The sequence below is a fragment of the Salvelinus alpinus genome, chromosome 8 (assembly GCF_045679555.1).
Source record: "Salvelinus alpinus chromosome 8, SLU_Salpinus.1, whole genome shotgun sequence".
NCBI lineage: Eukaryota > Metazoa > Chordata > Actinopteri > Salmoniformes > Salmonidae > Salvelinus > Salvelinus alpinus.
Window position 1 is genome coordinate 73,886,465 of NC_092093.1, and position 24,206 is coordinate 73,910,670.

Here is a 24,206-nt window from a genome sequence, read left to right on the forward strand (position 1 = left end):
CTATTTGAGGCATTAACATTTGTTGCATAAACACATACATTTTTCATTCTAAATTAAAATCTACTACTGATGGAGCTCATGAGCTGGGCCTCTCTGAGCTGGATCTGATGTATGATGTATGTCTATGGTATAATTAGGCACCTAAGCTGAGCCATAAGGGAAAATGGGCATCTACCACCCCATTATCTGATTTGGGGGGGGGTGCAATGTTTGCTTTTTGTCCACCCAATTTTGATCTGAAATCACCCACTAATACATTTCACATTTTTGCAGATTAAAACTGTTTGAGCTAGTACTACCAATATTTGTCAATGACATTGCTAATGAATATCTAGCACAACATTGGATTTCACCCCCACCTAAAAATTTAGAGTACAGTCGTGGCCAAAAGTTTTGAGAATGACACAAATATTAATTTTCACAAAGTCTGCTGCCTCAGTTTGTATGATGGCAATTTGCATATACTCCAGAATGTTATGAAGAGTGATCAGATGAATTGCAATTAATTGCAAAGTCCCTCTTTGCCATGCAAATGAACTGAATCCCCCCAAAACATTTCCACTGCATTTCAGCCCTGCCACAAAAGGACCAGCTGACATCATGTCAGTGATTCTCCCGTTAACACAGGTGTGAGTGTTGACGAGGACAAGGCTGGAGATCACTCTGTCATGATGATTGAGTTCGAATAACAGACTGGAAGCTTCAAAAGGAGGGTGGTGCTTGGAATCATTGTTCTTCTTCTGTCAACCATGGTTACCTGCAAGGAAACACGTGCCGTCATCATTGCTTTGCACAAAATGGGCTTCACAGGCAAGGATATTGCTGCCAGTAAGATTGCACCTAAATCAACCATTTATCGGATCATCAAGAACTTCAAGGAGAGTGGTTAAATTGTTGTGAAGAAGGCTTCAGGGCGCACAAGAAAGTCCGGCAAGCGCCAGGACCGTCTCCTAAAGTTGATTCAGCTGCGGGATCGGGGCACCACCAGTACAAAGCTTGCTCAGGAATGGCAGCAGTCAGGTGTGAGTGCATCTGCACGCACAGTGAGGCAAAGACGTTTGGAGGATGGCCTGGTGTCAAGAAGGGCAGCAAAGAAGCCACTTCTCTCCAGGAAAAACATCAGGGGCAGACTGAAATTCTGCAAAAGGTACAGGGATTGGACTTCTGAGGACTGGGGTAAAGTCATTTTCTCTGATGAATCCCCTTTTCGATTGTTTGGGGCATCCGGAAAAAAGCTTGTCCGGGGAAGACAAGGTGAGCGCTACCATCAGTCCTGTGTCATGCCAACAGTAAAGCATCCTGAGACATTTCATGTGTGGGGTTGCTTCTCAGCCAAGGGAGAGGGCTCACTCACAATTTTGCCTAAGAACACAGCCATGAATAAAGAATGGTACCAACGCATCCTTCGAGAGCAACTTCTCCCAACCGTCCAGGAACAGTTTGGTGACGAACAATGCCTTTTCCAGCATGATGGAGCACCTTGCCATAAGGCAAAAGTGATAACTAAGTGGCTCGGGGAACAAAACATCGATATTTTGGGTCCATGGCCAGGAAACTCCCCAGACCTTAATCCCACTGAGAACTTGTGGTCAATCCTCAAAAGGCGGGTGGACAAACAAAAACCCACAAATTCTGACAAACTCCAAGCATTGATTATGCAAGAATGGGCTGCCATCAGTCAGGATGTGGCCCAGAAGTTAATTGACAGCATGCCAGGGTGGATTGCAGAGGTCTTGAAAAAGAAGGGTCAACACTGCAAATATTGACTCTTTGCATCAACTTCATGTAATTGTCAATAAAAGCCTTTGACACTTATGAAATGCTTGTAATTATACTTCAGTATTCCACAGTAACATCTGACAAAAATATCTAAAGACACTGAGGCAGCAGACAAAATTTATATTTGTGTCATTCTCAAAACTTTAGGCCACGACTGTAGATGTTTGGAAGTCTTTAGGAGTGAGCTTCTCTTCTCCTCCACTTCGGCCATGCAGTGTGGGTAGCAAAAGAGATGACTCTTCTTGTTATGAAATGATCACCTTTACTCTGTATATCTAAAATCTAACGACAGTAAACCCCAATCAGCAGGTATAGTCAGATTATATTTGTGTCTTGCAGGTATCTTTGGCTACTTAAAGCACAATTTTCAACAGTACATCTGATATTGATAACCTAGCAAATTACATTGGTTGTCAATCAACTAATAAAGCCTACTATCGCGCAAGCCATTTAACAAAGATCTGAATCCTGTAGGTGACTCGCAGATGTGCAAGATCAGGTATAGGCCTACCTCTCGTTGGTCAGCGCACAAAGTTGTGCACAGCGTGCAGTTTGAATAAGCTCAGCATGCAAAATGACTTGTAGATCAAAGATTGTCAACACAGTTACATGCTTAGTTTGACACTGAAGGAGAGGACGCAAGATGAGAAGTATTTTCACAAACGAAGTCAGAAAGTAATATGAGCAAAACATTTTAGTGAACTGGAGATTTGTAACATTTGAATCAATTTTCTGACATATGCATGCTACATTTGGATATATGTTGGGTTCCGCAGACACACATATCTTAAACATTTGAACAGGGGATAATGCATATCAGTGAATTGTTAGATCCCTAGTATATGGGTTTGCAGTGTTTGGTTTGCTATCATTGTAGTCCTATTTAAAATGTATCAATTGGGCACATCACTTTTTAAATAGCTATAAATACATTTCCAGTCTGTTTCGGTAGACTTCCAGCCATTGCGCTACTGCTAATTAGCAATGGACCGCAAAGCTACACTACCTTCAAACTGCACACAGAGACATAAAAATGGTATCCATGAATTTATCTGACTCTAGGTAAGTAGAAAAAGTGCTTGATTTCAGAAATCTCACACTGTCCCTTTAAACCTGCAACCTTGTGGCTCCAAAGACCATACACACACGTATGCACGCAGACACACACACACACACACAGGTTCCCAGGTTGCTGTTTCCGCTTCACTGGCCACACAGATGCAGCAGGACCTGTCAGGGAGTCCAGTACTGAATGGCCGCCGGGCCGCCAGGGAGTGAAAGGGTTCAACACCGGAGCTTAGGGTTGTACTGTTTCCCCCCTAGCACAGGTGCTGCTGCCATGAGTGATTTATTTAACACTACTCTGGTGGAGGGAGGGAGTGAGGAAGAGAGGGAGAGAAAAAGAGAGAAAGAAAGAAAGAAAGAGAGAGGAGGAAAAAGCTAAGGTCTGCTGTATCAGGTCCCAGTTAAGAATACAGTGATAAAGAGCCTTCATCCTCCTCTTCCTGCTCCTCCTCCTCCTCTCAGGGGAACAAAACAGCCCAGGGCATTACTGAGGCCTAGCACTACCAGAATCGGTTACATCTAGGTTACACACATTGTACTGCTCTCGAGGCCAACTACGCCACTTCATCAACATTCTTTATGTTCAAACATTCAAAATATCTCTTTAAGGGTGTATAGTAAAGAATCTGATTAATGAGGATATAAAATACTATGCTACAGCAGCATAGCTATTTCATTGACTATACTACACAGTATTATTACTACACTGTGATCCTTGTGACCTGAACTGGTATGAACCAGACCTGGGTTCAAATACATGTATTTGTTATTTAAATACTTTTTTCTGTGTATTTGAGTCTTTTCAAATTCAAGGCCCAAAACAAGTACTTTAACTTGAGTATTTGAATGTTTGTTTTGTAAAAAAAAAATAAAAAATTGTCGACCACAATTGTATTTGAAAGTATTTTAAAATACTTATTTCAAATACTATTTTCAAATACATGGGTTAAATGCATTGGAGTGTATTTGAGTCAGTGTATTTGAGTATTTTCAAATACTTTCCAATTTTATTTCCAAATGCATTTTACTATTTAACTACTTGTTTTTTTAAATAAAGGTTGTCTGAATACTTGTTTTGAAATGTATTGAAAAGTAATTGAAATACCTGAAATAGTATTTGAACCCTGGTCTGATATTAACCACCATTGGACAGTGGGATAGTTTTATCCAATGGTATTGAATCATTGCTATCTGTTATCTACTTTACAATCTGTCATCATCAAGGCAATAACATCCACTGCCTACAACAGGCATTAAAAAGCATACATGAAGTAAAAAATTGTCACATCTTTGAAATAATGTAGAGTTTGGTTTGATCCTAGCATTTATTCTATTTATTCAGTCATGGCAAAATAATTTTAAAATAATGCAACATTTCTTCCAGAAAACTGTTGAAATTAAAACATATTTTGGTATCCATGTATGTATGTCTTTGGTTTGCAGTTGAACACGACAAACAAATCTGAATAATTTACTAAATGTTAGCTTAATCCTTGTTCGAATGGTGGAGAAAGCACTTTCATCAACTGCCACATAGATTCAAGTTGACCTTCAGACGCAAAGTACGACAGTTTCAACTCGCACCATCCGTCGTCAACTCAATGAAAGGGGGTTATACGGTAGGAGACACTTGGGGGACCCCACTGCTGAGAGAGAGAGACATAATAAAAGCAGACTGCAATTTGCAAAAACACACCGGAACATGAGAAAATCCTTCTGGGAGAATGTCCTGTGGACAGATGAGACCAAATCAGAGCTTTTTGGTAAAGCACACCATCTCTATGTTTACAGAAAACAAAATGAAGCTTTCAAAGAAAATGACACCTTCCCTACAGTCAAACATGGAGGAGGTTCAGTGATGTTTTGGGGTTACTTTGCTGCCTCTGACACTGGGTGACCTGAACGTGTGCATGGCATCATGAAATCAGGAGAATACCAAGGCATTTTGGAGCGCAATGTCGGACCCAGTGTCAGAAATCTGGGTCTCCGTTGAAGGTCATGGGTATTCCAGCAGGACAATGACCACAAACACACTTCAAAAAGCACCCAGGAATGATTCAAGATAAAACGCTGGACTGTTCTGAAGTGGCCAGCCTATGAGTCTAGATTTAAATCCCATTGAAAACTTGTGGAGATCTGAAAACAGCAGTTGGGAGAAGGCACCCTTAAAATCTGGGAGAACTGGAGCAGTTCGCATAAGAAGTGTGGGCCAAACTGCCAGTACAGAGGTGCAGGAAGCTCATCGGTGGCTATAGGAAGCGATTACAGTTATTTTGACAAAAGGCTGTCCTACCAAATATTAAGTCTAGCGTGTCAATAATTTTGTGAATGCCATTTCTGTTTATTTTCTGATTAAATGGATATATTAAGTTCTGAATAAAAAAAAAAGGTTCTGTAATATTAACAGTGAAATAAAGAATTGTGGAGACTAAGTACTTTGGTCAATTTCAACTTAATTTTGAGGAAAATGGTGAGCTACTTGAAAAAATATTTTGGGCCATGACTGTACTTACTGTCCTGTTTATGGCTGTTACGGTGACTGTATTACCGCCACGCGGGCGGTCACGAGTCTTGATGGCAAGCGATTCCACGTGATCGTTTAGTCACGGTAATTAGGCTTTTCCAAGCTCTGATGCTGCTATATGGTCATTGGTAGCCTACCAAACTTGCTACTTGCTAACTGCATGACATCACTGCAAATGTAATCGAAACTCTAATCAAACACTTCATGAGAGACTATGAGCTCATGTTGCGCAACATTTCTATAGGATATGCAATTGCGTGAGAAAACAGAGTGATGGCCTCTATTAAAAAGAGCAGGATCCTATAAGCTTTCTATGGGCTAGGCCTACTATATTTATTTCTCAACTTTCCTAATATTAAGCACATTGCTTCTCTTTACAACAGGAGTATAGCCTATCTGGTTGGCATGAAAATGAACCACGTGAAAAGCGTCCTCTGTTCACTATTTAAGGGCATAGAAGACATGTTGTTTTTTTCCGTGGCCCCTGTTTCCAGACAGGTGCATGATAACGGTCAATTCTAAATCAAAACAAATCTCACACATATATTATTTATTTGTATGTAAATACAAGATGAACAATATTAGCCTATCACTTGTGAATTATATATTATCACTTGTGAATGATACCCAAATCATAGTCGCACACATCATGTAGCCTAGCCCATAGACCTATATGCTTTTTTCAATTTTTGCCTAAAATGACATACCCAAATCTAACTGCCTGTAGCTCAGGAACTGAAGCAAGGATATGCATATTATTGATACCAATTGAAAGGAAACACTTTGAAGTTCGTGAAAATTTTAAATGAATGTAGGAGAATATAATACATTAAATCTTGTAAAAGATAATACAAAGAAAAAAACATGCGTTTAAAAAAATAATAATTGTACCATCATCTTTGAAATGCAAGAGAAAGGCCATAACGTATTATTACAGACCAGGCGCAATTTAGATTTTGGCCACTAGATGGCAGTAGTGTATGTGTAAAGTTTTAGACTGATCCAATGAACCATTGCATTTCTGTAAAATTGTTTGTATCAAGACTGCCCAAATGTGCCTAATTGGTTTATTAATACATTTTCAAGTTCATAACTGTGCACCCATCGACACTGTAGAGGTTAAAATCAAGCACATTAATCTGCTTTACAACGGGTGTAGAGCCTAAGTGGCATACATACACAGCTCGTGAGTTTCAAGTTTGGGGAAGATATTTTTCACCATAAAAATGCACCTTTATAATTATAGCAATACATACATAATCGCATTTGTGGTCACTTTTGAGAATGGTGTTTTCCTGCTAATGGAATATTGTTGCTTATAGCCTACTGCTGTGTGTGCATTGCTGCGCTTATAATGGGAAGAAATAGTTTATCAACATTTTAAGCTAAACCTTCTAATCTGTTGTGTCAGGCTTATTGCTTAAAACAGTTTTTTTGATGCTAGTGGTTGAATTAATTTGGGATCTATCGCATCCCACAACTGTCTGAGACAATCTCACACAGAATAGAATAGGTCAACTTTTGTACTATGGGGGATAGTAGATTGACATAGGCTTTTGCTGTTCGGTAGGCCTACTCATCTTGTTGGCTCACGAAAAGTAAATGTGGACAGTTCTTCAATATGCACCTCGGAATTTGATAAGGACACGTGCAGTTTCGTCCCCGATGTGTCCGTCTTCACTTGTAGCCTGTAAAAAAGACCCGCTCACGTGACAGTTAACCATGTGAGTGAGAGGTGTTTCGGCACGCAACCGGGAGAAGGGAATTATAATTATTATATTCAGCCAAGGGCACAACGGCCACTGTCCACAAAAGGCATATAGTTTTTTAGGAGGCATTACGGCCACACGAAGGGGATGCAGCCGGGAAATTCGAGTCATTATCAAGTCCTTGTCAAGTTGTGAATGAGAGACTGATGAAGTGTGTACAACCTAGGCAAAAAACAAAGCAGAGCTCATGCCTTTCATGCGACTTTTTTCAAATCATTAGTTGCATCATGCAGCCTTAGAATGTATAAAAAATCGAAACATATAGCCCAACATTTGTATCACAACTAAAGTTACATAAATAACTCTAAATTAAGCATACAGGAGTACCTATTTGTTTGTTAACCGTTAAACACAGAATAGCCTCATGTGTGAACTCACTCAAATCGTTTGGAGAGAATATCTGTCGTGGAAATTCTTACACAGGGACAATCAAAGTCAATCTTAAATGAATCATTGTTTATTTGTCAGCGCGCTGGAGAGGTTCCAAACAACTCAATGCACCATAGTACACATGTCAATCAGAAGCTCTGCCTGGGCAGTCCCAGCAGTTGTCTTATATATGGCTATACACAGAAACGTTATATTTGCATGATTTAGCATAATTAATTCATCATTAACGTTTTGTTTCATTCATGTGACCAACCAATACTGGTTCATAACATGTGACAGACCAATACCTCACGAGGCTTCTTCTCTCTAAGCTGAGACCTTGAAACTGAGATATCTTTTGTTCTCGTTCTCAAAACAAGGTCTGGGCGTACTGCCAAATTTCAGCTACTGATAGTGAGGATTCTTTCAGTCAGCCACTTGCATGAACACAGAAATTGGTTATTAGAACAGCACATAAATAGAACACAGAAATTAGTTATACGAAAAGCACAAACATAAAAAATTCTCATTACATATCCTTTCTATTTTATTAATATATGTTCAATTGCATTCTTCATACTATAAAATAATGCTGTAGCTGTTTACTTACCCCCACAAACCGATGCTGGCACTAAGACCGCACTCAACGAGCTGTATTGGGCCATAAGCAAACAAGACAATGCTCATCCAGAGGCGGTGCTCCTAGTGGCCAGGGATTTTAATGCAGGAAAACTGAAATCTGTCTTAAGTCATTTCTACCAGCATGTCACCAGTGCAACTAGATGCGAAAAAACTCTAGATCACCTTTACTCCACACACAGAGACGCATACAAAACTCAAACAGGAAGTAGCAGTGACGCGCTCAATACAGAAGTGGTTCGATGAAGCGAATGCAAAGCTACAGGACTGTTTTGCTGGCACAGACTGGAATATGTTCCATTGAGGAGTTTACCACATTAGTCACCGGCATCATTAATAAGTGCATTGACGACGTCATCCCCACAGTGACCGTACGTACATATCCCAACCAGAAGCCATGGATTACAGGCAACATCCGCACTGAGCTAAAGGCTAGATCTGCCACTTTCAAGTAGTGGGACACTAATCCAGAAGCTTATAATAAACCCTGCTACGCCCTCCGATGGAACATCAAACAGGCAAAGCGTCAATTCAGGACTAAGATCGAATTCTACTACACCAGCTCTGATGCTCATCTGATGTGGCAGGGCTTGCAAACTATCATGGATTACAGAGGAAAACCCAGCTCTCAGCTGCTCAATCGATCCTACGAGTCAAGCTAAATGCCTTCTATGCACGCTTTGATGCTAGCAACACAGAACCATGCATAAGAGAACCAGCTGTTCTGGACGACTGTTTGATCACGCTCTCCGTAGCCGATGTGAGTAAGACCTTTAAACAGGTTAACATTCACAAGGCCGCAGGGCCAAACAGATAACCAGGACGCATCCTCAGTGCATGAGCTGACCAGCTGGCAAGTGTCTCCACTGATATTTTCATCCTCTCCCTGACCCAGTCTGTAATACCTACATGTTTCAAGTAGACCACCATAGTCCCTGTGCCCTACAACGCAAAGGTAACCTGTCTAAAAACATGTCTAAATCTCCCCATAGCATTCACATATGTATGCTTTGAAAGGCTGGTTATGGCTCACATCAACTCCATTATCCCAGACATCCTGGAACAACTCCAATTCACACACCGCCTCAACAGATCCACAGATGACGTAATCTATATTGCACTCCATACTGCCCTTTCCCACCTGGACAAATGGAACACCTAAGTAAGAATGCTGTTCATTGACTACAGCTCTGCGTTCAACACTATAGTTCCCACCAAGCTCATCACTAAGCTAAGAACCCTGAGACTGAACACCTCCCTCTGCAACTGGATCCTGGATTTCCTGACTGCACGGCTGCGCACGACTCTAGCACCATCATTAAGTTTGCAGACGACACGACAGTGGTAGGCCTGATCACAAACGACAATGAGACAGCCTATAGGGAGGAGGTCAGAGATCTGGCAGTGTGGTGCGATGACAACAACTTCTCCCTCAACGTCAGCAAGACAAAGGAGCTAATTGTGGACTACAGGAAACTGAGGGCCGAGCACACCCCCATTCACATCAACAGGGCTGTAGTGGAGTGGGTCGAGAGCTTCCCGGTGTCCACATCAGTTCCCCGATGTCCACATCACTAAGGACCTATCATGGTCCAAACACACCACACAGTCATGAAGGGGGCACGACAACACCTCTTCCTCCTCAGGAAGCTGAAAGATTTGGCATGGGCCCTCAGATCCTCAAAAAGTTTTACAACTGCACCATTGAGAGCATCTTGACTGGCTGCATCACCGCTTGGTATGGCAACTGTTTGGCACTCGACCGTAAGGCACTGCAGAGGGTAATGTGTACGGCCCTGCACATCACTAGGGATGAGCCCCCTGCCATCCAGAACCTCTATACCAGGCAAGGTCAGAGGAAGGCCCATTGTCAAAGACTCCAGCCACCCAAGTCATAGACTGTTCTCTCTGCTACCGAAATGGAAAGTGGTACCAGAGGGCCAAGTCTGGGACCAAAAGACTCCCGAACAGCTTCAACCCCCAAGCCATAATACTGCTTAACAGTTAATCAAGTGGCTAGCCTGACTATTTGCATTGACCCCCTTTTTACTTGCACTGGCTGTCTTTCACTGGCTCTATGAACACTCACTGGACTCACACTATAACATATACTACACTGACACTCCAACACACACACACACACAAAACACACATGCATATTGACGCCACACACACACTCACACATAGACACACCTTCACACTCTTTCACACTCTTCACATACACTGCTGCTACTCTGTTTATTTTCTATTCTGATTGCCTAGTCACTTTTACCCCTACCTACATGTATATATTACGTCAACTACCTCATACCCCTGCACATTGACTCGGAACTGGTACTCCTTGCATATAATCTCATTATTGTTATTTTATTGTGTTACTATTTCCGTAAAAAAAATTGCAAATGTTTCTTATTTTTTAACTCTGCATTCTTGTGAAAGGGCTTGTAAGTAAGCATTTCACAGTAAAGTCTACACCTGATGTATTCGGCGCATGTGACAAATAAAATGTTATTTGATTTGATTTCTTTGCTAAGCATTGGAAGCCTGGCCTGGCCTGAAAACATCCCTGGTCTTTGTGGGTGAATCTGTGCTTGAAATTCACTGCTCGACCGAGGGACCTTACAGATAATTGTATGTGTGGGGTACAGAGATCAAGAAGTCATTATAAAATGAATGTGGAAAAAGTCAAGGGGTGTGAATAGTTTCTGAAGGCACTGCACATAGCACTTATAACTTATAGGGGACTTAGTATGTAGTACATATACCTGGCTGATAGAACTGAAACCAGACATTATGTTGTAGAGCAGCTTATCTTCATTTACTGATAATTCTCTGAGTTAAATTGGCTTCATGCTAAGATATGACACAAACGGCATTGCTCACCCTGTCACAATCACAATACCACTTCTTATTCCATAACCACAGTGCCTAAAGCTTAAATTACAATCAAAAGCAATTCCAGTATATTACAGTCTCTAAGTATTATGAGGACAGCAGTTAAACGAGTTAGTGTGGCTGTCTGTGTCTGCTTAGACTGACATTACTAGGCTGTTTTATGGCGTTTTGCTCAGCTGGCGTTCTACGTTTTGCTGATGTGATGTGAATGTATTTATTTCCTGGTTGGTGTTCGGCCTGGCCCTGAATCGATACTGTCTTTAACACTATCAAACTGACCCTTGTGCTGTGTGTGTGTGTGTGTGTGCGTGCGCCACCATTGATGTGGATTCCAATACTAACATTGCCCCATGCTGATGCAGAGGTATGTAGTTTAACACACACACACAAACACACACACAGCTGTGAGCTGAGATGCAGATGGGTAACGGTCACTTTGCTACCCCGTCCCAGTAACATCACTTAGCATCACATCACCTTGACATGGGAGCATTACCGCCATGGCCTAACAGGCCACCCACGTCTCCATCTAGACGTCCTTCTCAGCACTAACACACACACAAACAAACACACACACATACACATAGAGGAGCCGCTAAATGCCAACTACTGTTCCCTTAGCGACTTAGGCCATTTGTCCCAGTTTCCCTGTGACTTCTAAAGCCTGTCAGGTCCAGGGTGAGAGGAGAGCAAAATGGTGTTTTAACCAGCCCTCTCTCTGATGGCTTAAGAGGCCAGTATGACTCAATATGTCTTCATGTAGACCTGAAGTAGTACACCCGGTGTGACCAATTTGTCCATTGTATGCTAATACGTTTGGCACTGAGAGGCTAAGTCACTGGCTGGACGAAGGATATTTGAAGTTGTCCATGCAGTCAGTCAGGCAGTCAGACAGTCATGCAGGCAGGCTTCGAGGCAGCCATCAGTCCAACTGTATTCCATATTGATGAGCCAGATCCATCACATTGGAGGTTATTATTGAGGGTTATTGAAGTGTTTCATATGAGGAAGGATATATATACTCTGAATATTAATCCTTTGAAAGTTAGCTAGCTAGCTGTGGGTGTTGTTGCTCCTTGCTCTTGGGCTAAGTCCCCTCCCCCCATCTCTCTCTCGCTCTCATTACTTTTTAAGCACATCACCACCACACAATGATATCTCATAGCCCTAAGCTAAACCATTGTGTGCCCTGAAATGCTAATCACATGTTCTTCAACGAAGATGGAGATTTGCATATTGGTCATAAATAAAAGATGGCGGTTGAGATTGAGCGTAAGTTTTTTTTTAACTACAACCAAACCCCAGGGGTTAATAGGACTTGCAGCAGAACAGAATCACTGATCGGCTTGGAAGAAAAATGAGAATGATTTATTTATTTTCAGTAGCCAACAGCCAACCTACATACCATGATACTCATCAATCCACCATCAAACTGAAATTATGAGCTATGAAGAAGGAGATAACATTGCCCTACATACTAAATACGCGGAATTCAAAGCATTCAATGCGGCCTAAATCAACAACTAGAACAGTAGTACTCTCTTTGAATGAATGACATCATAAAGAAATCGGTGAGAGTTTGAGAAAACTTGTATTTTTCACCCAAAAAGTTCAAACCCATTTAGCAGAAATTGCAGAATGTTTCAATCAGGCGGTAGGAATAAGCACTGTATCTCTACCTTACATTACTCATGCTGTCTCGTTAAGTGGTGTGTCAAGAAGCGAGCACTGTTTTAAAGACATTCACCACCACTCAGCTATGCTCTGCTAAAAAACCTCACTACAAATTTCACCACTTCTATTCAGTGAGAAGTTCTGAGTAAACTGCATCTGAGATCAAACTTTTGCAACTGTGTTGCACCTCTGGATAAGTAGAATAACAAGTACAAGTTTAATTAAAACTTAACTGCAACAGGTCTAGTGCTGCAGACATTTGTTGAATACCATGTGCACTATGTACCATGATGTAGTGTTCCAGGCCAAAGCACGACTGGATTTAAACTTACCCCAGACTTCAAGAGCCAATATGCAGTGTTGGCTAAACTACAATCAATCAAATTTCTCATCAGTTTATCCGCTGAATGTCATTAAATTAGACACTAACAATGGCAGTGTGTGTGTGTGTGTGTGTGTGTGTGTGTGTGTGTGTGTGTGTGTGTGTGTGTGTGTGTGTGTGTGTGTGTGTGTGTGTGTGTGTGTGTGTGTGTGTGTGTGTGTGTGCACATGCATGTGTTGTTTTCTTTTGTTTAGAATCGACCACAATGTTCGTGGTCATGTTTTTTTTTGTCTAATTCAAAAGCGCAAACATTCTCTAATCCCATGTAAAGATATTAATCAAACATTGATTATAAACTCTTAATAGTCACATTCCAATATATGATCCACACACACCATACTTATAAATACTTATAACCTGATACTTCTAATCTAAACGATAAGAGTATTTACATCTTAATGTGGTTTACATGTCTGGCGATTATCAAACAAATTGATCATTTTAAAACATTAATATTTCTGGGTGGTTTTGATTATGTCAAATGGCAGTGGACCAATTTCTTAATTCAAAAGATCAATTTAAAGGGATATTGTATGTGGGATTATGCATGGTAGACGTAACAACTATAGCGCACTGCAACTGCCCTGCTCAATCTATGCTGTGTCCCAAAAGGCAACCTAATCCCGTTGTAGTGCACTGCTTTTTATCCCAAATGGTCCCTGGTCAAAACTAGTGCACTGCATAGGGAATAAGGTGGCAAGAAAGTCTGCAGCATATACAGTTTCAGTGTCTACCTGCTGTACATACCAATTACAATATATAGGCAACCCCACGTCTATTAAACTTCAGTACACCTTCTGCCGACCAATCAGAATCCTCTGGTTTTACTTCCACTGTAAATCCAATAAGACATTTCTGAGCAGCACATTTTAAGGAGGCAGTATCTTCTCTGCCAACACTACTTTGTAATAGATCCCCCGCACGCACGCACGCACGCACACACACACACACACACACACACACACAGTATGTGGCAGCAAGAGAGGTTTTCATCCAGCCTGGGCTGGAACTGAATGTGTGAATCTGCTTAGGTCATCATCCGTCTTACAGACACTTTCAGTCAGTTGGCTTAGTGTGTGTGTGTGCATCATGAGTACGTGTGTGTACCTGTTACCACAAAATCCCATATTCGGTCAGTGCTATCTCAAATAACGACTAGATTTTCAACATAGAATATATCAACAAAACGTTTTTAGTATAATACAATTGTATATTTTAGATAACCTCAACATAAGTGAGCTGTAAGCACATAAGGTTGTTCATGAGAATCACAGTTACACTACAACACTGACATAATCATATGTCTCAACACCATCCTCCACATAACAAAGAGCAAAAAATGTCAGACAAATGGAAAAATGGCAGATGGGATCTGAAATATTTAAATGAAAGCACAATGCATCTGAATGCATTGGAGACTGGAGACGCCCCAAGTCAAAACATAACATGAAAGAAGAGTCACTTACAACCACACTCAGTCCAACAGGGAATCCTGACAAGCAGCAACCTCTAAAATATGCCAGTGAGTCTCCAAAGTGATAACCTCTTTCAGGAATAGGGAACAACCACAGCATTGTAGGCTAGAGGGAATGTCCCCTATGAGCATCCTGTCAATCAAATACTTGTCATCTGCAGAGGCATGAATGTCATCGTGCATGGAGAACAGTGGCCAGAAACCATATTGGGTTTGGCTTGCAGAAAGAACCATCCTTCTTCATTTTCAACACTTTTCAAATACAGAAACTTGACACCCAACACCTTATAATCAAGACTTGAGGCGCTGCTCTAAAGCATTATTAAACCTTGTTATTAAATAGATCACAAATTGTGATCATTAGACTGAGACACAATCCTTCATCAAATATCTGGGGTGGTACGAGTCAAGCATAGGGTGCCATACTTGGGGTGGCAGGTAGCCTAGTGGTTAGAGTGTCGGGCCAGTAACCGAAAGGTTGCTAGATCGAATCCCCGAGCTGACAAGGCAAGAATCTGCCGTTCCGCCCGTGAACAAGGCACCCACTGTTCCTAGGCCGTAATTGTAAATAAGAATTTGTTCTTAACTGACTTGCCTAGTTAAATAAAGGTTACATTATAATTCAAATTAAGTATAGCCTACAGAATTATCATGGTTATACCTGATGTATTAGTCTGCATTCTGCAGTGCTTTGAAGGAGAGGGTTTCTGTCATAGAGCCTGCTATATTATCTATGGTTTCTATATTAGGTTCCTGACTGTTCTGGAAGTGTGTGGGACGCAGCATGTGGGTGTTGTTATTTGTCTATGCAAGAAAAGTCAGGTATAGGTGTCAAAAAAGGAAGAACTCTGTGTACAGTCAGTACCAAGCATGCATATACTGTATAAAAATAACTGGACTATAGCCATAGCCTGACTTATTACTGGAAAATATACAGTCAGTGGTGTTTTTTAAGAAGAAAGTATCACTAGAACTACATCACCTATTGACTAGAACACTCAAACTCAACTCTGGACCTAGAAGACTGTTCCACTGTGTTTTTTCATTGTTCCCCTCTAATCAGGGACTGCTTTAGGGACACCAGATGGTGGCAATTAATTATCAGGTAGAACAGAAAACCCACAGGCTCCGGCCTTCGTAAGAGTTCTCCTGGACTAGAACACCCTTGCCATAGACCACAGACCTATGCAGGGTCTAAAATGGCACCCTATTCCTGTGCACTACTTTACACTTGAGCCCTCTGGTCAAAACAAAAGCAGTGCACTATATAGGGAATAGGGTGACATCTGGGGCGCACAATACTGTCTGCAAAAGTGCAGAAGCTCCATGTTGACAGCTTGAATGGAATGAGGACATAATCTAGTTAATGAAACCATAAAATAGAGCAGGACATTCTAATAAAGCCTGTCTGGCATCAAAGACGGCATGGCCCCCAAGGTGGTATAATTGAGCCTAGGGAAAGTTTAATCATATGTAGGCACCTAAATATGTTTGAGTATTATTGCCCCTATACATGTGTGTTGTGCCACCACTGATGTAAGACTTCTAGCATTGTGCTGACGTTATAACTCATTTGCATATTTGATCTAGGCCTTTATGTATCTATGAATGAATCGATCCTGATTTAAAGATACAGAGTACAGTTTATTGAGGGCCAGTAACATGAAATACCAGTCTAAAGCAACTTGTATAAGCTACAGTAATTGCTTGCTATGGCAACTCGAGACAGGAATCAATTGCTGTCTGCAAGTGTTGTGATTTATATTCTAAGCACAGTCTATTTTCATCGATTGCATTATGCAAGTTAATTTCCAATTGACAAGCAAATTAAACAATTGTAACTGAAATTAGCCAATGAACGTTAAACTCTGGTAGATTTTTTTCAGAAAAATGTTAACAGTATAAATCAGGAGCCGATTCAAATATACCCACATCATAGAAATAGTGAATATAGACAAACTCACCACAAGTGTTGGGACCCCTGCCACGAGCGCATACAGTAGAGCGGGAGGGATCGCGCTGGACTCCTCCGGTCCGAGGTACGGCTTCGCGTAGGCATTGTCATAGCAGAAGAACCCTTGGACGTGCACGTTAAACGTGTCCGTGTACTCGAAGTAGTATGCCAGCATGACCGTCCCCGCCATGATCACCAACTGAAAATAAAGCATGTTCGTCAAAGGAAGAGAAAGGAACATTTAACAATCCACTTCACTAAGAGAAAGCCCCGCAACCTGTTTTCATTCCGCCTTCTTCGCCCCTAGCCTAGCGCAGCAGCTTGACCATAGCTCCTGTCAGCCCCACATTTCTCCTACTGCCACTAATGCTCGTTATAAGGCATTGCTGAATGGTGATGTTCACAGAGCCGTGTTCTGTCACCCCCGGTTGGTCACTGGAACCGGAATGAACGAGATAGAGATGAAAACGTGTGGTTTGGAGGGAGCGCACGCGGCGGTCTGTGTGTTTGTGCGCAGCAGCAGCCGCGCCGCTTTTCACCGTGGGCAGCAAATGATGGAAAGAGGAGTGACAACGCACGCACGTTGCTGCTTTTCATCTCTCCTTTCAGCACCCGCAGTGAATGACTCTGAGCAACTTGTTAGAGCTTTAGATTCGCCTCCAAGTCATCTTCAACGCAGTCAGAGTCGTGCGTCAGCTTTATTTAGTGCCCTTTGGAGAGATACGCACCATTCCTATTCATTTTCATTATGCGAACGCCTGCATGTGTCCTAAAGACTCCTACAACAGAACACAGTAATCAAAGCTGACGTCAACCACATCAGTCTACTCTACACTCTTGTCCATGCAGTCCAGATATCTATATTATTGTAATTTTGTTGGAAGTATTTGGAGAGATATGCATGCAACATTCATATTCAATTCAATTTTATGCACGTGTTTTCCAAAGACTCCACCAAATGATTAATCAAAGCTGATGTCAACGACTGTTCTGTTGTTGGAGTCTTTAGGTTCACATAATGAAAATGAATAGGAATTGGCCAGTGTTGATTTTTTATTGTTACATTTCTAGTGTTGATTCAGGAGTTAAATTCACTCTGTAAGATTGAAATTAAGACTCAGTGGTGTAAAAGAACCCCCAGTGTTGGTGTTAATAACCAGTTATAACCAGTTATTCCTTTACATTGTGGATCATAAAACAGTCCCATCAAATCCAAGCCCGTCATTATCATATTTCCCAGCATGCTCTACTGCGGGTTTATTTTTTAGGATTTATTTTCATATCTGTTTTTGAATGTACATTAGTCAATCAATTAATCTTATGCTACACAAAGATAAATAGCAAAAATGTTGTAAACTAATCCAATCAGTTAGTTCGATTTATTATACCCATTACTGAAATGGTTGTTCCAGTTTAAATGGGTTTAGGTAGTCTCCTTTACCAATCTTGATAGTCATTCCAAATTTTGGATACCCTAACACTATCTGGATAGTTTATAGTTTATCCTAACACCACTAAGCTAGGATAAACTAGGCAACAAAGTCCTTATGATATACAGTATGTAATGTATAGTGTATTTTCATAGTTTAATTTTACTTATAACATTTACCTAGGACCTTTTAAAGGAAAGTTTTTAACAACCATGTCTGTGCCACTAACAAATACAACCATGGGTGGTAACTCCACAAAACAGGCATCCTGGGAAATATGCAAATTTGGCTTTACTCCATACGCCATTCCATTTTATTTCACTCCAGAGTAGAGTGAAATACTAATTAATTCACTCCAGTGTATTGTGAACTTCACACAGCCAGTGTACGGTTTCTATTCTGTATAGGGTTACAGAAACACTGTCTAAATGTTAACATTTTTGAAAGCGTGAAATTCACTCTGTTGAGAGTAGATGCATATACGCACTGCAAAAGTGTTAAAATTAACACTACAGCGAGTTAGTTTAACTGTCACGTTCTGACCTTAGTTCCTTTGTTATGTCTTTATTTTAGTTTGGTCAGGGTGTGAGTTGGGGTGGGTATTCTATGTTGTTTTGTCTATGTTTTGTTCTATTGTTCTATTTCTATGTGTTTGGCCTAGTATGGTTCTCAATCAGAGGCAGGTGTCAGTCGTTGTCTCTGATTGGGAGCCATATTTAGGTAGCCTGTTTTTCATTGTGTTTTGTGGGTGATTATTTTCTGTTCTGTGTTGTGTTTCACCGTACAGGAGTGTTCGTTTGTTGTTTTTGTTCAGTGTTCATTATTAGTATTAAAACAATATGGACACTTGCCACGCTGCGCATTGGTCCTCCTCTTCTTCCAACCACGACAAGCGTTACATTAACAGCGAGTTAGTTTAACACTTCCGATTTTCCTGTGTAGTCAAGACAACATTTTGACCAGTATCGTAATGCCGTGGGATGCCGAGAAATGTATCTCTTCTGTCTATTCTATTCTAATCTACAGTCATGGCATATGAGTCAATGAGGACAAACACACCAAACACTTAGACACTCCATCCATGGTTCTAATGGTATCATTCAGTTTGGGTGTAATTACAGCAAGATCTAACTATCAAAGGTACACAGAGGAGATGGAGAGATGTCAAAAGATCCAGTTTAAAGCAGGACTATGACAGATCTGTTCTCTAGCTGTCTGTATTGTCTCGATCAGGGGAGGGAAAGGCTGTGTGTCATGGTGATTATAGTGCCATCAAGGCTAATTTATATCCTTTACCATTAATGCCAGCCTAACGCAGATTTTACAGTCTCAAAGAAACAGACATTTCTGAATGTGCTCAAACTTTGAGGCTATCTTATGGCTAAGCCTCATGGGCAAAAAATGTGGGGCCAATCTTTCATTTTTATTTACCATTTTTAAAGGGTTTAGCCTTCCCAATATCCACCCATTATTCCAGATGTACCAATGTGCATTACAGATCAGTTTTTTTTTGTCCGAATCAAACTCTCCACGGGAGGCCAGACAATATGTGCCAGGCGATTCACAGTGGCCCATTACTTGAGCCGCATCATCGCACCGCTACCACGGATCCAATCATGCGGAAGGATCTACAAATCTGTCCAATTACTGATCGGGACAGCACATGTTAGCTCTGAGGCACTGAGGTGTCGTGTTTACGAAAAGCACCATCTGAGGGCCACAGTCCATCTGTCACTCCAGAGATGTGAGTGAAGTGTTTTTGTTCCAATGTTGATTTCCTCCTAAGTTGGGAGGTCTAAGGTCACAATAAATCCTGTATAAAATGGGGTAAAGATAGAGTAGGACGTTTAGTTATTAAAAATCCTTAAGAGTCTATTGATGCACCCGTGAGTCAATCTAAGTGACAAAATAAAAAAATCCCCATTAAAAATCCATCAATGTAAGCTAGATATCAGGCTTTTTGCATGACCTGCATCTCAATCCACCGCATCCGCCCATGGCGGCCTTCCATATCTGCGTTGGAAAGTGACCGAGCTACAGCGATGTTTGTCAGACCATGAGACATCCCGAAAATGGGTCTTCTCACGAAAACATCTGTAGATTCCTAACTATTAGGAACCACTCTATGGAAAGGGGAGACTCACGAACACGATGGTGTTCTCCGTTTTGCTCTATGTGTAACGATATTCCTCTTCGCCTGATGAAGAGTAGTCAAGATCGGACCAAAACGCAGCGTGGTAAGTGTCCATGTTAAATTTATTTAACTCAGAACACTAAATAACAAAAACAACAAAAAGACAAACGAAACCGAAACAGTTCTGTCTGGGTCAGACACAAAGACAGAAAACAACAACCCACAAAACACAGGTGGGATGAGGCTACCTAAGTATGGTTCTCAATCAGAGACAACGATAGACAGCTGCCTCTGATTGGGAACCATACCAGGCCAAACACAGAAATACAAAACATAGAACAACATAGAACACCAGACATAGAATGCCCACCCAAACTCACGCCCTGACCAACCAAAATAGATACATAAAAAGGATCTCTAAGGTCAGGGCGTGACAGTACTTCCCCCCCCCCCCCCCCCAAAGGTGCGGACTCCGGCCGCAAAACCTGAACCTGTAGGGGAGGGTCTGGGTGGACATTTCACCGCGGTAGCGGCTCTGGTGCGGGACGTGGACCCCGCTCCACCTTAGTCTTGGCCCACTTAGGTGGCGCCTCTGGAGCGGGGACCTTTACCGCCGACCCCGGACTGGGGACCCTCGCAGCGGGCCCCGGACAGGAGGGTGACTCTGGCTGCTCCGGACAGGAGGGAGACTCTGGCTGCTCCGGACAGGAGGGAGACTCTGGCTGCTCCGGACAGGAGGGAGACTCTGGCAGCTCCGGACAGGTGGGAGACTCTGGCAGCTCCGGACAGGAGGGAGACTCTGGCAGCTCCGGACAGGAGGGAGACTCTGGCAGCTCCGGACAGGAGGGAGACTCTGGCTGCTCCGGACAGGAGGGAGACTCTGGCTGCTCCGGACAGGAGGGAGACTCTGGCTGCTCCGGACAGGAGGGAGACTCTGGCAGCTCCGGACTGAAACCCGTCGCTGGAGGCTCCGGACTAGAGGGCGTCTCTGGAGGCTCCGGACTAGAGGGCGACGCTGGAGGCTCCGGACTGACGGCCCTCGTTGGAGGCCTCGTGCCATAACTCCTCACTGGAGGCTTCGTGCCATGGATCCTCACTGGAGGCTTCGTGCCATGGATCCTCACTGGAGGCTTCGTGCCATGGATCATCACTGGAGGCTTCGTGCCATGGATCATCACTGGAGGCTTCGTGCCATGGATCATCACTGGAGGCTTCGTGCCATGGATCATCACTGGAAGCTTCGTGCCATGGATCATCACTGGAGGCTTCTTGCCATGGATCACCACTGGAGGCTTCGTGCCATGGATCATCACTGGAGGCTTCTTGCCATGGATCATCACTGAAGGCTTCGTGCCATGGATCATCACTGAAGGCTTCGTGCCATGGATCATCACTGGAGGCTTCTTGCCATGGATCATCACTGGAGGCTTCGTGCCATGGATCATCACTGGAGGCTTCATGCCATGGATCATCACTGGAGGCTTCTTGCCATGGATCATCACTGGAGGCTTCTTGCCATGGATCATCACTGGAGTGGAGAGGCACACAGGAGGCCTGGCTCTGGGAGCAGGCACAGGACTCACCAGGCAGGGGAGACATGCAGGAGGGTTAGGGCTTAGCACAGGCACAGGACTCACCAGGCTGGGGAGACATGCAGGAGGCCTTATCCTTGGCCGAGGCACCGGATGCACTGGGCCGTGGAGGCGCACTGGAGGTCTCGAGCAACGAGCCTGCACAACCCGTCCTGGCTCGATGCCCACTCTAGCCCGGCCGATGCGAGGAGCTGCGATGTAGCGCACCGTGCTATGAACATGTACTGGAGACACCGTGCGCTCCACTGCATAGCACGGTGCCTGACCAGTACGACGCTCCACCCGGTAAGCACGGGGTATTGGCTCAGGTCTCCTACCTGACTCCGCCAATCTCCCCGTGTGCACCCCCCAAAAAAAAATCTGGGACTGCCTCTCATGCACCTCTCCTCGAGCTAACTCCTCGTAGCGTCGCCGCTCCGCTTTAGCTGCCTCCAGCTCCTCTTTAGGACGGCGATACTCTCCCGTCTGTGCCCAGGGTCCCTTGCCGTCCAAAATGTCCTCCCATGTCCAGGAGTCCATCAATTTCTGCTCCTTCCTAACACGCTGCTTGGTCCTTTGGTGGTGGGTTGTTCTGTAACGATATTCCTCTTCGTCTGATGAAGAGTAGTCAAGATCGGACCAAGACGCAGCGTGGTATCCACCGCATCCGCCCATGGCGGCCTTCCGCATCTGCGTTGGAAAGTGACCGAGCTACAGCGATGTTTGTCAGACCATGAGACATCCCGAAAATGGGTCTTCTCACGAAAACATCTGTAGATTCCTAACTATTAGGAACCACTCTATGGAAAGGGGAGACTCTCACGAACACGATGGTGTTCTCCGTTTTGCTCTATGTGTAACGATATTCCTCTTCGTCTGATGAAGAGTAGTCAAGATCGGACCAAAACGCAGCGTGGTAAGTGTCCATGTTAAATTTATTTAACTCAGAACACTAAATAACAAAAACAACACTATGTCCCCCACAAGTGTCACTGGACTCATCTGAAGGTAACCCATACAATCGAATGGAAGTATAGAGGTAGTTTTGTACGGAAGAGTATTAGGGCCAAGTAGTGAGCGACGGGTGGTGGTACTTGGCTTATTATTTTTTGCACGATAGTACTTTAAAAAAGTGACAATATTTTGAAAATAAAGTCTAAATTACATTTTGAGAATTAAGTGGCAACATTTCTAGAAAAAACGTAATATTTAGAGAAAAAAGTCAACATTTTATTTATAGAATAGTCAACATTTTATTTAGAGAATAAAGTCTCAGTTATATTTCAAGATAAACGTAAGGGAAGTGCATGTCTCCCTGGCTCCCTTCTGCTGTGCACACCCGCCACCGTTGAAATGCCTGCAGTTAGATGACCTGGTGAAACTATGCTTCAGAATTGGCTTTAGTAACAAGGAAATGATTTCTCTTTTAGCACATAATAATATTTTCAGAAGGAGGAACCATGGTTACATACATAGGTAGAGACGGCCGGGTTGTGTGTGTATGTGATTGCAGGTGTGTGTGTGTGGGCAGTAAAAAGTAGGGACAAAACAAACAGATGGCCATCAATCCAATGATCTAAAACACTCATTCAAACAAGCTTCACTATTCACTCACGCTTATCAATCTAATGATCTAATAACTCGCACGCACACACAACAACAACACACACCAAGTTTCCCCCCTGGCAATTTCAAACTATAGGCATACACTATTTTAACAGCCATGGTGTGTTATGAGCACAAACAAAGGCCACGTACTGTAGGTTACGTGAGCACACCCAATAAAACAAATGATCTTGGGATCCTGGAGACCGGGGGCTATGCGTGTGTATGTGTCCCATGTCAAGCTGCTCTCCAAATTCACTACAACACTTCTATTTTGCAACACATTATAAACCTATAGAGGCCCACTAAACTGAGAACAGTAACCTGTAGGCTAATCGTACGTTATAGTGAAAGTAAATTATAGGCCTATTCAATGGCTTATTCAATGGCTGTGGGAGGAATGAACAATGAAGCAGGGGTTTTACGCAGGTGTCTGTGGGAGGAGAGGCAACTCAAGGGCCACTCCTGCATGCGCAAACTAGCTAATCTGAGGCACTGTTTGAATATATGGTAACACTTTACTTGACACCCAGCGCCATAACACGTTATTACACAGTCATAACCATGTCATAATATAATAATAATATGTCATAACAGCTGACATAACATGTCATAACCTGTCATAATATGGTCATAACACTGTCATGACACATATATTTAGACCTGTTGTAACATATACTGCGTTATTTTATGGCTGGTTATGACGCCTACATAAGAGTGTCGAAACCCACAAAACCTACCACACAAGGCAAAAAATTCCATTACACCATAGCGTACTTGTCAACAGTATGTTAATGTTTTTAAAACATTTCTGAAATTGACCATGTTAAATTATCATTGTAATTGCATACACATTGATGTGTGTATGCATACACATCAATGTGTATGCACCTACCTCAATGCTCTATTTCTGATGACTGGGATGAATGGAGCAGATTTCAG

The 24,206-nt window shown here is 42.6% G+C and overlaps 1 protein-coding gene across 5 annotated transcripts in view; it reads right to left on the reverse strand.

Moving 5' to 3' along the window:
- Window positions 1-24,206, reverse strand: part of plppr5b (phospholipid phosphatase related 5b) — a 106,274-nt gene that overhangs the window by 50,035 nt on the left and 32,033 nt on the right. For 2 of the 5 annotated variants that reach the window (XM_071415031.1, XM_071415029.1), the window contains exon 3: window positions 16,535-16,723. In XM_071415031.1, coding sequence (XP_071271132.1) covers window positions 16,535-16,723 — 189 coding nt within the window. Of the gene's footprint in view, window positions 1-16,534; window positions 17,085-24,206 lie in introns of those variants that run through there. The other 3 variants (XM_071415033.1, XM_071415030.1, XM_071415032.1) reach the window with 3 other exon arrangements.